This window comes from Staurois parvus, unplaced genomic scaffold, assembly GCF_062004578.1.
Source record: "Staurois parvus isolate SC_StPar_1 unplaced genomic scaffold, SC_StPar_1.0 ptg000353l, whole genome shotgun sequence".
Taxonomy (NCBI): Eukaryota; Metazoa; Chordata; class Amphibia; order Anura; family Ranidae; genus Staurois; species Staurois parvus.
The window spans coordinates 169,256-182,730 of record NW_028318149.1 but is presented as its reverse complement, the minus strand read 5'-3'; the positions used below and the strand labels follow the sequence as shown (position 1 = coordinate 182,730).

At 42.5% G+C, this 13,475-nt stretch overlaps 1 protein-coding gene across 5 annotated transcripts in view; it reads left to right on the top strand.

The window, feature by feature from the left end:
* Positions 1-13,475, top strand: part of HECW2 (HECT, C2 and WW domain containing E3 ubiquitin protein ligase 2) — a 324,224-nt gene that overhangs the window by 248,318 nt on the left and 62,431 nt on the right. For all 5 annotated transcript variants that reach the window (XM_089684697.1, XM_089684700.1, XM_089684701.1 and 2 more), the window contains 2 exons: positions 7,009-7,143; positions 10,687-10,789. In XM_089684697.1, the coding sequence (XP_089540823.1) occupies positions 7,009-7,143; positions 10,687-10,789 (238 nt within the window). The remainder of the gene's footprint in view (positions 1-7,008; positions 7,144-10,686; positions 10,790-13,475) is intronic.

Here is a 13,475-nt window from a genome sequence, read left to right as displayed (position 1 = left end):
GTGACACCTAGTGTTGCCACCTGTCTGAGATTCACCTAGACAGTCCAGGTTTTGAGTAATGTGTTCAGGGTACAGTCGGCCTGTCTCCTTGCTATATGGGGATGTGTCTTTGCTGGATTGGGATGTATCTTTGCTGGATTGGGATTTATCTTTGCTGGATTGGGATGTGTCTTTGCTGGATTGGGATGTCTCTTTGCTGGATTGGGATGTCTCTTTGCTGGATTGGGATGTCTCTTAGCTGAATTGGGCCATCTCCTTGCTGAATATATGGGGCTGTCTATTTGCTGGATTGGGATGTCTCCTTGCTGGATTGGGCCATCTCCTTGCTGGATTTATGGGAATATCTATTTGCTGGATTGAGATGTCTCTTTACTGCATTGGGCCATCTCTTTGCTGAATATATGAGACTTTTTCTTTACTGCATTAGGCCATCTCTTTGCTAAATATATGGGGATGTCTCCTTGCTGGATTGGGTTGTTTCTTTGCTAGATTGTGCCATCTCTTTGTTGAATATATGAGGCTGTCTCTTAACTGCATTAGGCCATCTCTTTGCTGAATATATGGGGATGTCTCTTTGCTGAATTGGGATGTCCCTTTTCTGGATTGGGCCATCTCCTTGCTGAATATATGTGGATGTCTCTATGCTGGATTGGACTGATTCTTTACTGCATTGGGCCATCTATTTGCTGAATATATGGAGATATATATTTGATGGATTGGGCTGTCTCTTTGCTGAATATATGGAGATGTCTCTTTGCTGGATTGAGATGTCTCTTTGCTGTATTGGGATGTCTCTTTGCTGAATATATATGGATGTCTCTTTGTTGAATTGGGCTGTATCTTTGGTGCACTGGGATGTCTTTTTGCTGGATTGGGATGTCTCTTTTCTGGATTGGGCCATCCCCTTGCTGAATAATTGGGGATGTCTTTTTGCTGGATTGGGCTGACTTTTTACTGCATTGGGCCATCTATATGCTGAATATATGGGGATGTATCTTTGCTGGATTGGGATGTCTGTTTACTGAATATATGGAGATGTCTCTTTGCTGGATTAGGATGTCTCTTTGCTGGTTTAGGCAATTTCCTTCTGGAATATATGGAGATGTCTCTCTGCTGGAATGGGATGATGTTTTACTGCATTAGGCCACTTCTTTGCTGAATATATGTGGCTGTCTCTTTACAGCATGTGGCTGTCTCTTTGCTGGATTGGGATGTCTATTTGCTGGATTGGGCCATTTTCTTGCTGAATATAAGAATGTGTTTCTTTGCTGCATTGGGCTGACTCTTTACTGCATTGGGCCGACTCTTTACTGCATTGGGCCATCTTATTTGCTGAATATATGGGGATGTCTCTTTGCTGGATTGGGATGTCTCTTTGCTTAATTTATGAGGCTGTCTCTTTGCTGAATTGAGACATCTTGCTTAATATATGGGGTTGTCTCTTTGCTGGATTGGACTTGCTGTTTGTTGCAGTGGGCCATCTCTTGACTGAAAATATATATGGGGATGTCTCTTTGCTGGATTGGGATGTATCTTTGCTGAATATATGGCACTGTGTCTTTACTGCATTGGCCCATCTCTTTGCTGATTATATGTGGATGTTTCTTTGCTTGATTGCAATATCTCTTTGCTGACTATATGGGGATATCCCTTTGCTGGACTGGGATGTGTCTGCTGAATATATGGAGATTTCTCTTTGCTGCTCTTTGGCAAGAATATAAATTCCTTACTGTTAAATCTTGAACTAATGACTTGGAATACACTTTTCTTTTTCATATATTAAGTTGTAAGAGTGTTAACATAAAAGTGGGTGTACCATAGGATTTGGTAGGACGGCCAGTAGGCGGGCCCTTGGGAATGTTTGTGATCAGGCCCAAGGAGGCCCAGGCCTAAAGCTGTGTAAGGGATCTCTAAAATTTCTGATGGCTGCCCTGGAAACAGCTGTATAAAGTTTGGAATATCTGGACTGTTAGAATATGTTTGCACTATACTCCAGTGGTTCTGAGTGTGCTGTTTGTGGTGTAAAAGAATGATTCAGAAGCCTTTACTTTTGCTATGCACTGATTTGGTTGGAGGGCTTATTGATTCATTTCTCACCATAACCTGTATGGTTATACTGTACATTTTGAGTTTGGAATATATGGTAACACACCAGACCTTTTGCTTTTAACAGCAGCTAATAATACAATACCACTGCTTTATCAAAAGATATAGCAATTTTCTCACTAGATGCCTACTACATTTAATGGATCTATCTTTTAGGGGATGGGGGTTGCAATGATGATACAGTCACAGGTAGGGAACACAAAGTACAAAACACAGGTTTGAAAGGGTTATTATACCAGGGTCAGATTTCTTTCATACCAAATCTTAAAAACAGACTTAAATACTGCACTAAATTTACACCCACTTATGCACCCATTGAAGACATACATACACACACATATATATATATATATATATATATATATATATATATATATATATATATTCTAAAAAGCTCAATAAATTCCATAACTTCAAGCAATTAGTGTCAAAGCTCTGTGGCCTTATTATAGAGTAATAACCAGGGTAAACAAAGCAGGGTGTTTGCAAAATTCTATGGATGATGCTCAGACTTACGTGAATTGTATTAATTGAAAACAGCGCCTTAGCTGTCTTACACTGAGGAACAGTCAAGCTGACATTTTCTTGTCCGCAGTATATAGCTGCAATCCTTCCGTGGCTGTATGCAGAGCACTTTCTCTCTTCTTCTTTTTTTTTTAATTGAAACCACGTTTGTGCCCCTCTACTCTCTCCTTACCATCTAGTCCTATAGGAAAGCAGAGGGAGGCTTGGAACTGTAACACAGACACCTTAAGAAGCTGATGGATTGGTGGGCCCTCCCCTCTGTCCCCAGTAGTGACCCGCCCTAACTGGACTCTGCAACTAATCAACACAACAGAGGTGGTACAAAAAGAATTTATTTTATACCAGAACAAGCCCTAAAAGGAAAGTACTGGTTGAACAGATTCAACAATAGTAGGATTAACCTCATATAAAATACTGGAACTGACCACTATTTTCAACTTAGACATTTTTATACTAAGACTCCTCTGTTCCTAACCTTCTCTGTACAGACAAACACCATTTAAAACGTATGTAAGTCCCGCCCGCATTCGTCAGGCCTTATATCCCTGTTGTATTCTTTTGTAGTTTTCCTTAAGAAACCACCAGGTCCTATCAACAACAACGGGAAAGTGAGTTGTGACTCAGGCTTCAATGAAATGCTCTAAAAATGTTCTGATATTCAAGAATGCTTACAAGATTTTATACTGGTTGTTTTGAATACCAACTAGGCTAGCCCACTTTCTCCCAAAATATCCTCCCACATGCTTCCGTGGATGTCCCCAGGAAGGGGACATATTCAAAAATGAGCAAATTTATGAATTCGGGTCCACAATTTGATTCACACATTCTTCCACTCTAACATTCAGAAAAATCCTTTTAAAGCACTACTTCACAACTCTCTTTCATTCTGAACGTGTGCTAGCCCTGCACACCTTTACAACTCACTATTGCTAGGGCCTGGAAATCCTCTGTCCTCAGTTTTGAGGCAGTAAAGAACTGAGTGAATGATATAATGATTAACGAAAAAGATGCCGGTCGCCTCGCCTGGGGACCCGATGCCGGTCGCCCCGCCCGGGGGCTCGATGCCTGTCGCCCCGCCCGGGGGCCCGGTGCCTGTCGCCCCGCCCGGGGGCCCGGTGCCTGCTGCTCCGCCCGGGGGCCCGGTGCCTGCTGCTCCGCCCGGGGGCCCGCTGCCTGCTGCTCCGCCCGGGGGCCCGCTGCCTGCTGCTCCGCCGGGTGGCTCGGTGCCTGCTGCTCCGCCTGGTAATCCGATGTGCCTCTGCCCGGAGTCCTGCCCGATGTGCCTCTGCCCGGAGTCCTGCCCGATGTGCCTCTGCCCGATGTGCCTCTGCCCGGAGTCCAGCCCGATGTGCCTCTGCCCGGAGTCCAGCCCGACGTGCCTCTGCCCGGAGTCCAGCCCGACGTGCCTCTGCCCGGAGTCCAGCCCGACGTGCCTCTGCCCGGAGTCCAGCCCGACGTGCCTCTGCCCGGAGTCCAGCCCGACGTGCCTCTGCCCGGAGTCCAGCCCGATGTGCCTCTGCCCGATGTGCCTCTGCCCGGAGTCCTGCCCGGAGTCTAGCCCGATGTGCCTCTGCCCAGTGTGCCTCTGCCCGATGTGCCTCTGCCCGGAGTCCAGCCCGATGTGCCTCTGCCCGATGTGCCTCTGCCCAGTGTGCCTCTGCCCGATGTGCCTCTGCCCGGAGTCCTGCCCGATGTGCCTCTGCCCGGAGTCCAGCCCGATGTGCCTCTGCCCAGTGTGCCTCTGCCCGATGTGCCTCTGCCCGGAGTCCAGCCCGATGTGCCTCTGCCCGATGTGCCTCTGCCCAGTGTGCCTCTGCCCGATGTGCCTCTGCCCGGTGTGCCGCTGCCCGGAGTCCTGCCCGGTGTGCCAGTCTTTGATATCCCGCCAGTTACCAGACCCGGGCGGTGGAACATTTTGCCCAGCTAGGACTGTTTGGAGCGTCCTGAGGCCGCTCCTTGAGGGGGGGGTACTGTCAGGAATGGACTGGCCAGCAATGGTGGGACTCACCTGCCTTTTGATCTGCAGTACCAGGGCTGGCCAGCGGGTGCTCCCAGCAATCAGAGACTCAACCTTTCAGCCAGCTAACACCTGGAACTGATTATACTGGTGTATTTAAGGGATGGCCAGACCTGCAGACTCTGCCTTGGTGTTGTGTTTGTCCTGGGCCCTGTATCTGTCCTGCATCCTGTTTCTGTTCCTTTGCTGACCCTGCCTGATCTGAACCGCTGCTGACTTCTCCTGCTCTGATCCCGGCTCGCTCCTGACCATCCCTCTGCCTGACCCTCTGTACCACGCTGCTTGCTACCTGTTCTGATCCCTGGCTTGTGACCCTGACCATCCCTCTGCCTGACCCTCTGTACCACGCTGCTTGCTACCTGCTGAACCTGGTCTGTGACCCCGACCAATCTCCGCTTGCTCCCCCTGTACCTACCTGCCCTATTGATATTGACCCGGCCTGCCTGACGACGCTTGCTTGTATGTACTGTTATCTGTGGGTGGTTGGTTTGGTTTGCTTGCACTGTATTATGTTTTAGTATTGCACTGCGTTTATGTTTGTATGGTTAGTGTTAATAAATTATATTGTTTATCACATATCTGAAGTCTGCGTTTCCCTGTGTCAGTCACACACCTCTGGTCATACCCGGGAGCCCTGACAAACTCCCTCCTCATTGGCCTACCTCATCGCAAGCTATCCCCTCTTCAGTCTATCATGAATGCTGGTGCCAGACTCATACACCTTACTAACCGCTCCGTATATGCCACCCCTTTCTGCCAATCCCTCCACTGGCTTCCCATTGCCCAACAGATAAAATTCAAAACATTAACTATAACCTCCTGCTCTCTAGCTCCCTTGTCTCCTCCTCCCATGCTTGTCTCCAGGACTTCTCCAGAGGTTCCCTCATCCTCTGGAAATCTCTACCTCAATTTATCAGATTATCGCCTACCCTGCTCACTTTTAGGCGATCTCTGAAAACTTGTCTCTTCAGGGAAGCCTATCCTGCCCTCAGCTAATAATGGAATCTTCTACTCCTCCTACCAGGCCATCCCTCATAGTTACTACCACTTGTACCACTAGCCCCTCCCTCTTAGATTGTAAGCTCCAAGGAGCAGGGCCCTCAAATCCCTCTTGTATTGAACTGTATTGTTGCTGTATTGTCTCCAGTTATATTGTAAAGCGCTGAGCAAACTGTTGGCATGTAGACGTGGTCGAGACCTGCTGAAGTTCAAACCGAGCATCAGAATGGGGAAGAAAGAGAATTTAAGTGACTTTGAATGTGACATGGTTGATGGTGCCAGACAGGCTGGTCTAAATATTTCAGAAACTGCTGATCTAATAGGATTTTCACGCACAACCATCTCTAGGGTTTACAGACAATGGTCAGAAAAAGAGAAAATATCCAGAGAGCAGCAATTGTGTGGACAAAAATGCCTTGTTGATTTAAGAAGTCAGAAGAGAATGGGCAGACTGGTTGCTGCGACATTCAGATGGTAGAGTCAGAATATGGCGTAAACAACATGAAAGCATGGATCCATCCTGCCTTGTATCAATGGTTCAGGCTGGTGGTGGTGGTGGTGTAATGGTGTGGGGGATATTTTCTTGGCACTAGCAAGGTGTACCTAATAAAGTGGCCATTGAATGTATATATCTGTGCTAACTTTGTAATCCGTAACGCTTAAAGGACAGGATAGCAAAATGTTTGATAAAAAAAACAGCTGTGAATTAGAAAGTACATACAAAAGGTAGGCCTAACTCTTCAATATTATTATTATTATTATTATACAGTATTTATAAAGCGCCAATAGTTCGCTCAGCGCTGTACATTACAAAGGGGGACAGAACATGTGACAGAACAATACCAATACAATGCAAAACATGAGGGGATTGAGGGCCCTGCTCTTTCGAGCTTACAATATGCATATAAGCTTTCTGAAACCCAACAGCAAGAATAATTAGTTGAAGCCATATTAGTCATGGCTTGTCTCTTGGGAGATAAATAAATGGATGTATGTAACTTTGGCATCTCTAGGTGTATTTTTACTTCTAGCACTGAACATCACATACTCTACATGCTGTTTGACCAGCACAATCTAGTGGCTGAACTGGAGATTCACATCTCTGTTGAAGCAAGGGATACCAGGTTCCCTAAGTCTTTGTATGACTCAGAGCTGTCTGCATAGAGGCGGTGAGGTAGCCACACAGGCATGCTGCATTTGTGAACAGTTTAGACATAGGGACAGTTAAGATATAAACACTGATTCACAGAATTCTTCTTTAATTGCATGCAATTGTTGTATGTGTAACTAAACATGTACATGTATACATGCATTCCATATTTCTTTTTGTATCTAATTATTGTTTACTGGATTTTTTACAGCCCTTCTTTGTTGATCACAATTCTAGAAGCACTACATTTATTGACCCACGTCTTCCATTACAAAGCAGCAGACCAACTAGTGCACTATTACATCGGCAGCACTTAACAAGGCAACGCAGCCACAGTGCTGGGGAGGTTAGTACAAACTTTACTCTGCAACACTGGATCCACTGCAGCTCATGAATAATTGAAAGTATTCTAGCGGCTGACGCTCACAACAAATGTTAAAATCTTACTGCACTATCTCCTTTCGATCCATCAACATGTTTATATTACAAGGACCTGGCAGATTGAATGGATGGTTGTGATGGTTCTTCATATTATGTAGCTTTGATAAATCTAAAGCAGTGTATGCTCAGATTGTAAGGTGTATGGTTAGCTTAAGACCTAGTATTTACATGCTTCAGCTTGTAAATGCTAATCAAAATGTGAACAGCTTTCTCGAGCAGGAACTTAAATGACAAACAGTACTGCTCATCATAAAAACAAATAATACAATAAATACAAAGCACATCCAAAAATGATTCAGTATGTCCCATAAAAAAGTTTTTCCTTAACCACTTTGGAAGGTTTTACCCCCTTCATGACCAATTTTTTTGCTATTTGGCACTGTGCTAATTTAACGGGTAATTACGCTGTCATGCAATGCTGTGGGAAAAAAAACCTACCGGTATATTTTTTTCACTTTCTGATATAAAACATATCCAACCCCCCCCCCCCCCCCAAAAAAAAATCGAATTTGTTCATAAATTTAGACCAAATATATACTGCCACATGTCTTTGGTAACAAAAAATCCCAATAAGTGTATATTGATTGGTTTGTGTGAAAGTTATAATGTCTGCAAACTGTAGTTTATACACTGGAATTTTTTTTGTCATACTAGTAATGGCGGTGATCAGCTACTTATAGTGGGACTGTTATAGTGTGGAGGGCAATCTGACACTAACTGATACTGGGTGGGAACTGACACTGACATCATCAGTGACCCTAATACAGTGATCAGTGATGATACTATACACTGTCTCTGTTCTAATGGTAGTGGCTGGGAAGGGGTTAATATCTCAAGGTAATCAAGCAGTTAAGTGTGTGCCTAACAAGTGTTAATGTGTGTAATGGGTGCTGCTTTTTACTAAAAAATCACTTTGTTCCCTCTCCCTGCTATGCAAGGAGAAGAAACAAAGAGATTGTTACCTCTGTATAGAGCCTTGTGCTGTTTGCGCACGTGCCCTGAACCCGGAAACAGGAAGCAACGTACAGGTATGTAGCTGTGTCTGTAGGAGCCGTCCATCTGCAGTATAACGTGGGCAGTCCTAAAGTGGTCAAAGTGTAAGCATGCTAGTGTAATTTGGTGTTCAGGTGCTCCTGGTGCTGAATACAGATGTAAGGTCCTAAACATAGTCTGTCTGTATGTATGTGACTCTTTGCACAAGTAGTGTGGCATACCTGTTTTAACAGCCACCTACACCCAATCATTTCAATGGGCAGCTGTAGACAACAGCAGGGGCTCCAGGGCACCGAAATATGCTAGCATATATATCCTGTAAGGTGGAATATGCCCATGATCATGAGCCCAAAAAGCAATCTCCAAAAATTAAATTCATGTGAAGTCCCTATTCCATATACTGAGCAATCCCAGCCAAAATTGTCTTTTTAAAAAACCCTGCATGTACCAACTCCTCCTGCAAATGAACACAAGCTCACCTTTTTGTGTGGACCTTAAAGGATTTGTTCACCTTTATACAAATAATAATAAATGCACATTTTTTTTGCAGGTAACAAAATATGCATTTATTAGTTTTTGTTGCAGGTGCCTGTAAGCCATTTCACCAGTGATCAGTAGATCGCTGGTGTCATGCAGGTGTCCTGCAGATCTGTCAGTATACCTGTTTGCCCGGGGCAGTACGGACAAGCAGATATGTTGACAGGAAGACTCAGTAAACTACCACAGCACTCCACAACGCCATGGAAGTTCATTGAGAACTGCAAGCCGACAGCCGCTAAGGCTGAATGAGTGATACGACTGGGTGGGCAGAGCCCAGCAGAGCTGAGTTTTTTTTTTTTAGATCCCCCACTAGCTGTCAAAGTGGGGGAGCGGAGGCCAGTGCATTCATAACATGTTACACCCTGAATATGGGTGTAACATGTTATGAAAGGTGAACTTATACTTTAATTATAATCTTATAAATAAAGTCAGAAAATGCAATATACCCATACAAAGTTTAACAGTCCCCAGAGGAGGCCTACTTCTCCAAACTCCATCCAGAATGTATCATAAGGATATAAAGCAGCACATAAGGGGGTTGATTTGCAGAAACTGGAGTGCAAAATCTGGTGCAGCTGTGCATGGTAGCCAAATAGTTCACCTTTCATTACATGTTACACCCATATTCAGGGCGTAACATGTTATGAATGCACTGGCCCCCACTCCCCCTCTTTGACAGCTAGCGGGGGAACTTCTTCCCTGTCGCTAGCTCTCACATTTTAAAAAAATTATCTGAGAACATTTCAAGTTCTGGCAGCCTTAGTGGCTGTCAGCTTGTAATTCTCAATGAACTACCACAGCACTGTGGAGTGCCATAGTAGCTCATTGAGTCTTCCTGTCAGTATATCTGCTTGCCCGTACATCCTGTACTTATACTAACAGGTCTGCAGGAGACCTGCATGACACCAGCAATCTGCTGATCGCTGGTGCAATTCTTTCCAGGCTCCTGCAACAAAAAATAATAAATGCACATTTTTTTACCTGCATTTATTATTTTTGTGTAAGGTGAAGCTTAAGCTCTGTAAGATTATACCCCCTTCATGTCCAGGCCATTGAAATGAAATGAAATTTATATAGTTTTGTTTCACAAAATAGAGCTTTCTTTTGGTGGCATTTGATTACCACCGGGTTTTTTATTTTGTATTATATAAATGAAAAAAGTTTTGTCGAGGAACTTAAACTACTATACAGCTCTAATCTGGGTGTTTTGAATACAGATTTGTAAGCAAACTGTTAGCAGACTTTCAGCAAGCTTCAAACAGCGTTAATGCTCAGATACAGGCAACATCCCCATTGAAATCTGTTCATCAGTGACTAACAGTGAAACAAACAATTTTATTTTAATGCCAGAAATAACAAGCAGTACATTTTTTAAACTGAGGAACAGTTACTTTGGATTATTTCAAGACATCTTCCAGATCATAAACGGGGGTACTAAATCTCTTGTTATGAAGGGTGATTTCATATGTTAGGAGCTTCACTACAGTAAGCAGGCTGAAATATATTCAGGCGAGCATTTATGGAATAATATGAATCATTTTTGTCATCCTTTCCCAAATCCAATTCCTTAACAAGAGAGAGTATTTTTTCCCTACTGCTTCCGTTGCAGTTAGTCTATTCCAGGAAGATTTAGCCTGTGACCTAAAAAAATACTTTGAAAAGGTATGCTTGCTATTTAAGAAATCAGTTTAACTAAATAGTTTTTATTTAGTAAGAAATGTAGTTTTAACGAATGTATGCAAACCAGATTATTAAATGAACAACTTACTTTGTGCCATTTCAATACACCTTAAGAAACCTGTGAGTTGCCAGAGATGATAAATACAAGTTCTTGTAGAATATATTGTAATTTATATTTATATATGGAAATACACATATAGCATGGTATTTATATTGTCCTTTGCTTCTGTTAAAGGTTGGAGAAGATGCACGACATTCAGGGCCCCCAGTTTTACCTAGGCCTTCTAGCACCTTTAATACGGTCACTAGAGGTCACTGTCAGGATATGATGCCAGTAGGTATGTATCATGTAATGAAAGATGTTTACAAAAATGGCTTCTTTGACATGTAGTATATTTTGTTGGTGTTTTTTCCCCCTATATTTATATGAAAAGGTATAGAGGTGTCTATGTGCAGCTTTTATTTCCTTGCAGAGGGTTGGATCTTGGATCCAGCTTTGTGCCGAGTGCTCTTTTCTCTCCATTAGCCTGTGAAAGGGAGGGGTAGCATATGTGAGTAGTTCCGAGGTCACCTGCCAAGGAGTGAAGAGAAGAGTGAGTGCTGATAATAGTTGATTCCAATTATAATTATTGTGGACAGTGAGTCTTGCATTATCGTGTTATGAAAAATGAATGCTTGATTTGGAATTGTGTGCCAGCTTGATACTGCCTTTCACTGGCTTGCACTAATGGGATCAGAGCACAGGGATACAACCTCTGATAAGGAGAAGAAAAATAAACTTCCAGGAGGTAGTCTGTAGAACTATAGAAAAGATAATTTTGCTGGGAGCAGATGTGATTTAGAAGTCTTTGAAAAGCGCAGGAGTGAGAAATCCCTGACTTGTACTGTAGTAGGCTCAAGCTAAAATGAATTCCGCTAGTTACCAGTATCATTATTCAAGGTCAGATCAGCCAGACAAAGAGCCGATGTAAACCAGCAGAAGAAAGAGTTGGTTTCAGTCATTTACAAACAGTTGTGGATTACTCAGCTATTTGGTCTGAGGTTATTATTCACAGATATTCCCTGGATCAACTTTACCTATAAATGTTAGTATCCAGTTATATTCTGTGTATCTAAGAAAGAATCCAGGCCTTTTTTGAAGCAATCCACTGAGCTGGCCAGAACCAACTCTTGAGGGAGTCTATTCCACATTTTCACAGCTCCGACTGTGAAGAAACCTTATCGTATTTGGAGATTAAATCTCTTTTCCTCCAGATGTAAAGGGTAAATCCTTGTCCTCTGTGATGACTTCAAGGTGAATAACTCTACACTGAGTTCACTATATGAACCACTGATGTATTTATACATGTTGATCATATCCCCCCTTAATCTCCTCTTCTCAAGAGAGAATAAATTCAGTTCCTCTAATCTTTCCTCATAGCTGAGCTCCTCCATGCCTCTTATCAGTTTGGTTGCCCTTCTCTGTACTTTCTCCAGTTCCCCAATATTCTTTTTCTGAAGTGATGCCCAAAACTGAACTGCATATTCCAGATGAGGTATTACTTAATCATTTGTACAGGGGTAAATGATATCTCTCTCTCTCTCTCTGGAGTCTATACCTCTTTTAATACAAGAGAGGATTTTTCTTGTTTTAGAAACTGCAGCTTGGCATTGCATGCCATTATTAAGCTTGTGATCTACCAGAACTCCCAGATCCTTCTCCACAATTGATTTCCCCAGTTGTACTTCCCCTAGTATGTATGATGCATGCATATTCCTAGCCCCCAAGTGCATAACCTTACATTTATCAACATTAAACCTCATTTGCCACATAGTTGCCCAATTAAACAGTGCATTGAGGTCGGCTTGTAAGTCGGAGACATCCTGTAAGGTCGTTACTGCACTGCAAAGCTTGGTGTCATCTGCAAAGACTGAAACGGTATTTTAATTCCAGACCTTATATCGTTTATTCATATATTAAAAAGTAAGGGTCCCAACACTAAACCTTGGGGTACACCACTGACAACCCTAGACCATTCAGAGTATGAATTATTAACCACTACTCTCTGAATATGATTTTCTATCCATATACATACTGAGTTTTCCAAGCTGTAGACTTTAACTTACACACTAGCCATGTGGGGGGAACTGTGTCAAATGCTTTTGCAAAATCCAAGTATACCACATCCACCGCCACCCCTCTGTCTAAGGTTTTAATTGCCCCCTCATAAAAAGAAATCAGATTTTTTTGACAACTTCTGTCATTCAAGAATCCATGCTGTCTGTTCCTTATAAAAACATTTTCCCAGCAAGAACTCATCCATGTGGTCCTTTATTAACCACTTCAAGTCCAGACATTTTAACCCCCTTCCTGTCCAGGCCAATTTTCAGGTTTCAGCACTGTCACACTTTGAATGACAATTACATAGTCATTCAACACTGTACCCATATGCATTTTTTAGCATTTTTTGAGACAGATAAAACTTTATTTTTGTGGTATTTATTCACCACATTTTTATTTTTTATGCTATATAAATGTAAAAGTGTTTTTCTTATACATTTTTGCAAATAAATAATCTTTCTTTATAAATCTTGGCCAAAATGTATTCAGCTATCTTTTTAGTAAAAAAAATAATCCAAATTAGTTTATAACCAAAAAGTATAATTTTCCAAATTTTTACATTTTTATTTAATTTTTTTATAATTTATTTATTTTTTAACATACTGTCACTCTAGCAGTACAGTGTCACCAAAGTGACACTGTACTACCTGTGGAGGGGTGACGAAGATATATATATGTATATATATTTTTTTATACTGATTGCTTTTACACCCATAAAGCCTGTAAAAGCAATCATTTCTCCTCCTCTCTGACTGCATTCTTGCAGCCATTGAGAAATACTGTGAGAGCTGTGATTGGTCACAGCTTGTCACATGGTACAAGGCTGTTGTGAATAGACTTGTACCATGTGATCTCTGTGATCATTCATATATCATTCAATATATGGGAATATATTTTGCAGTGTGTGTGTGTACAATCTTTTT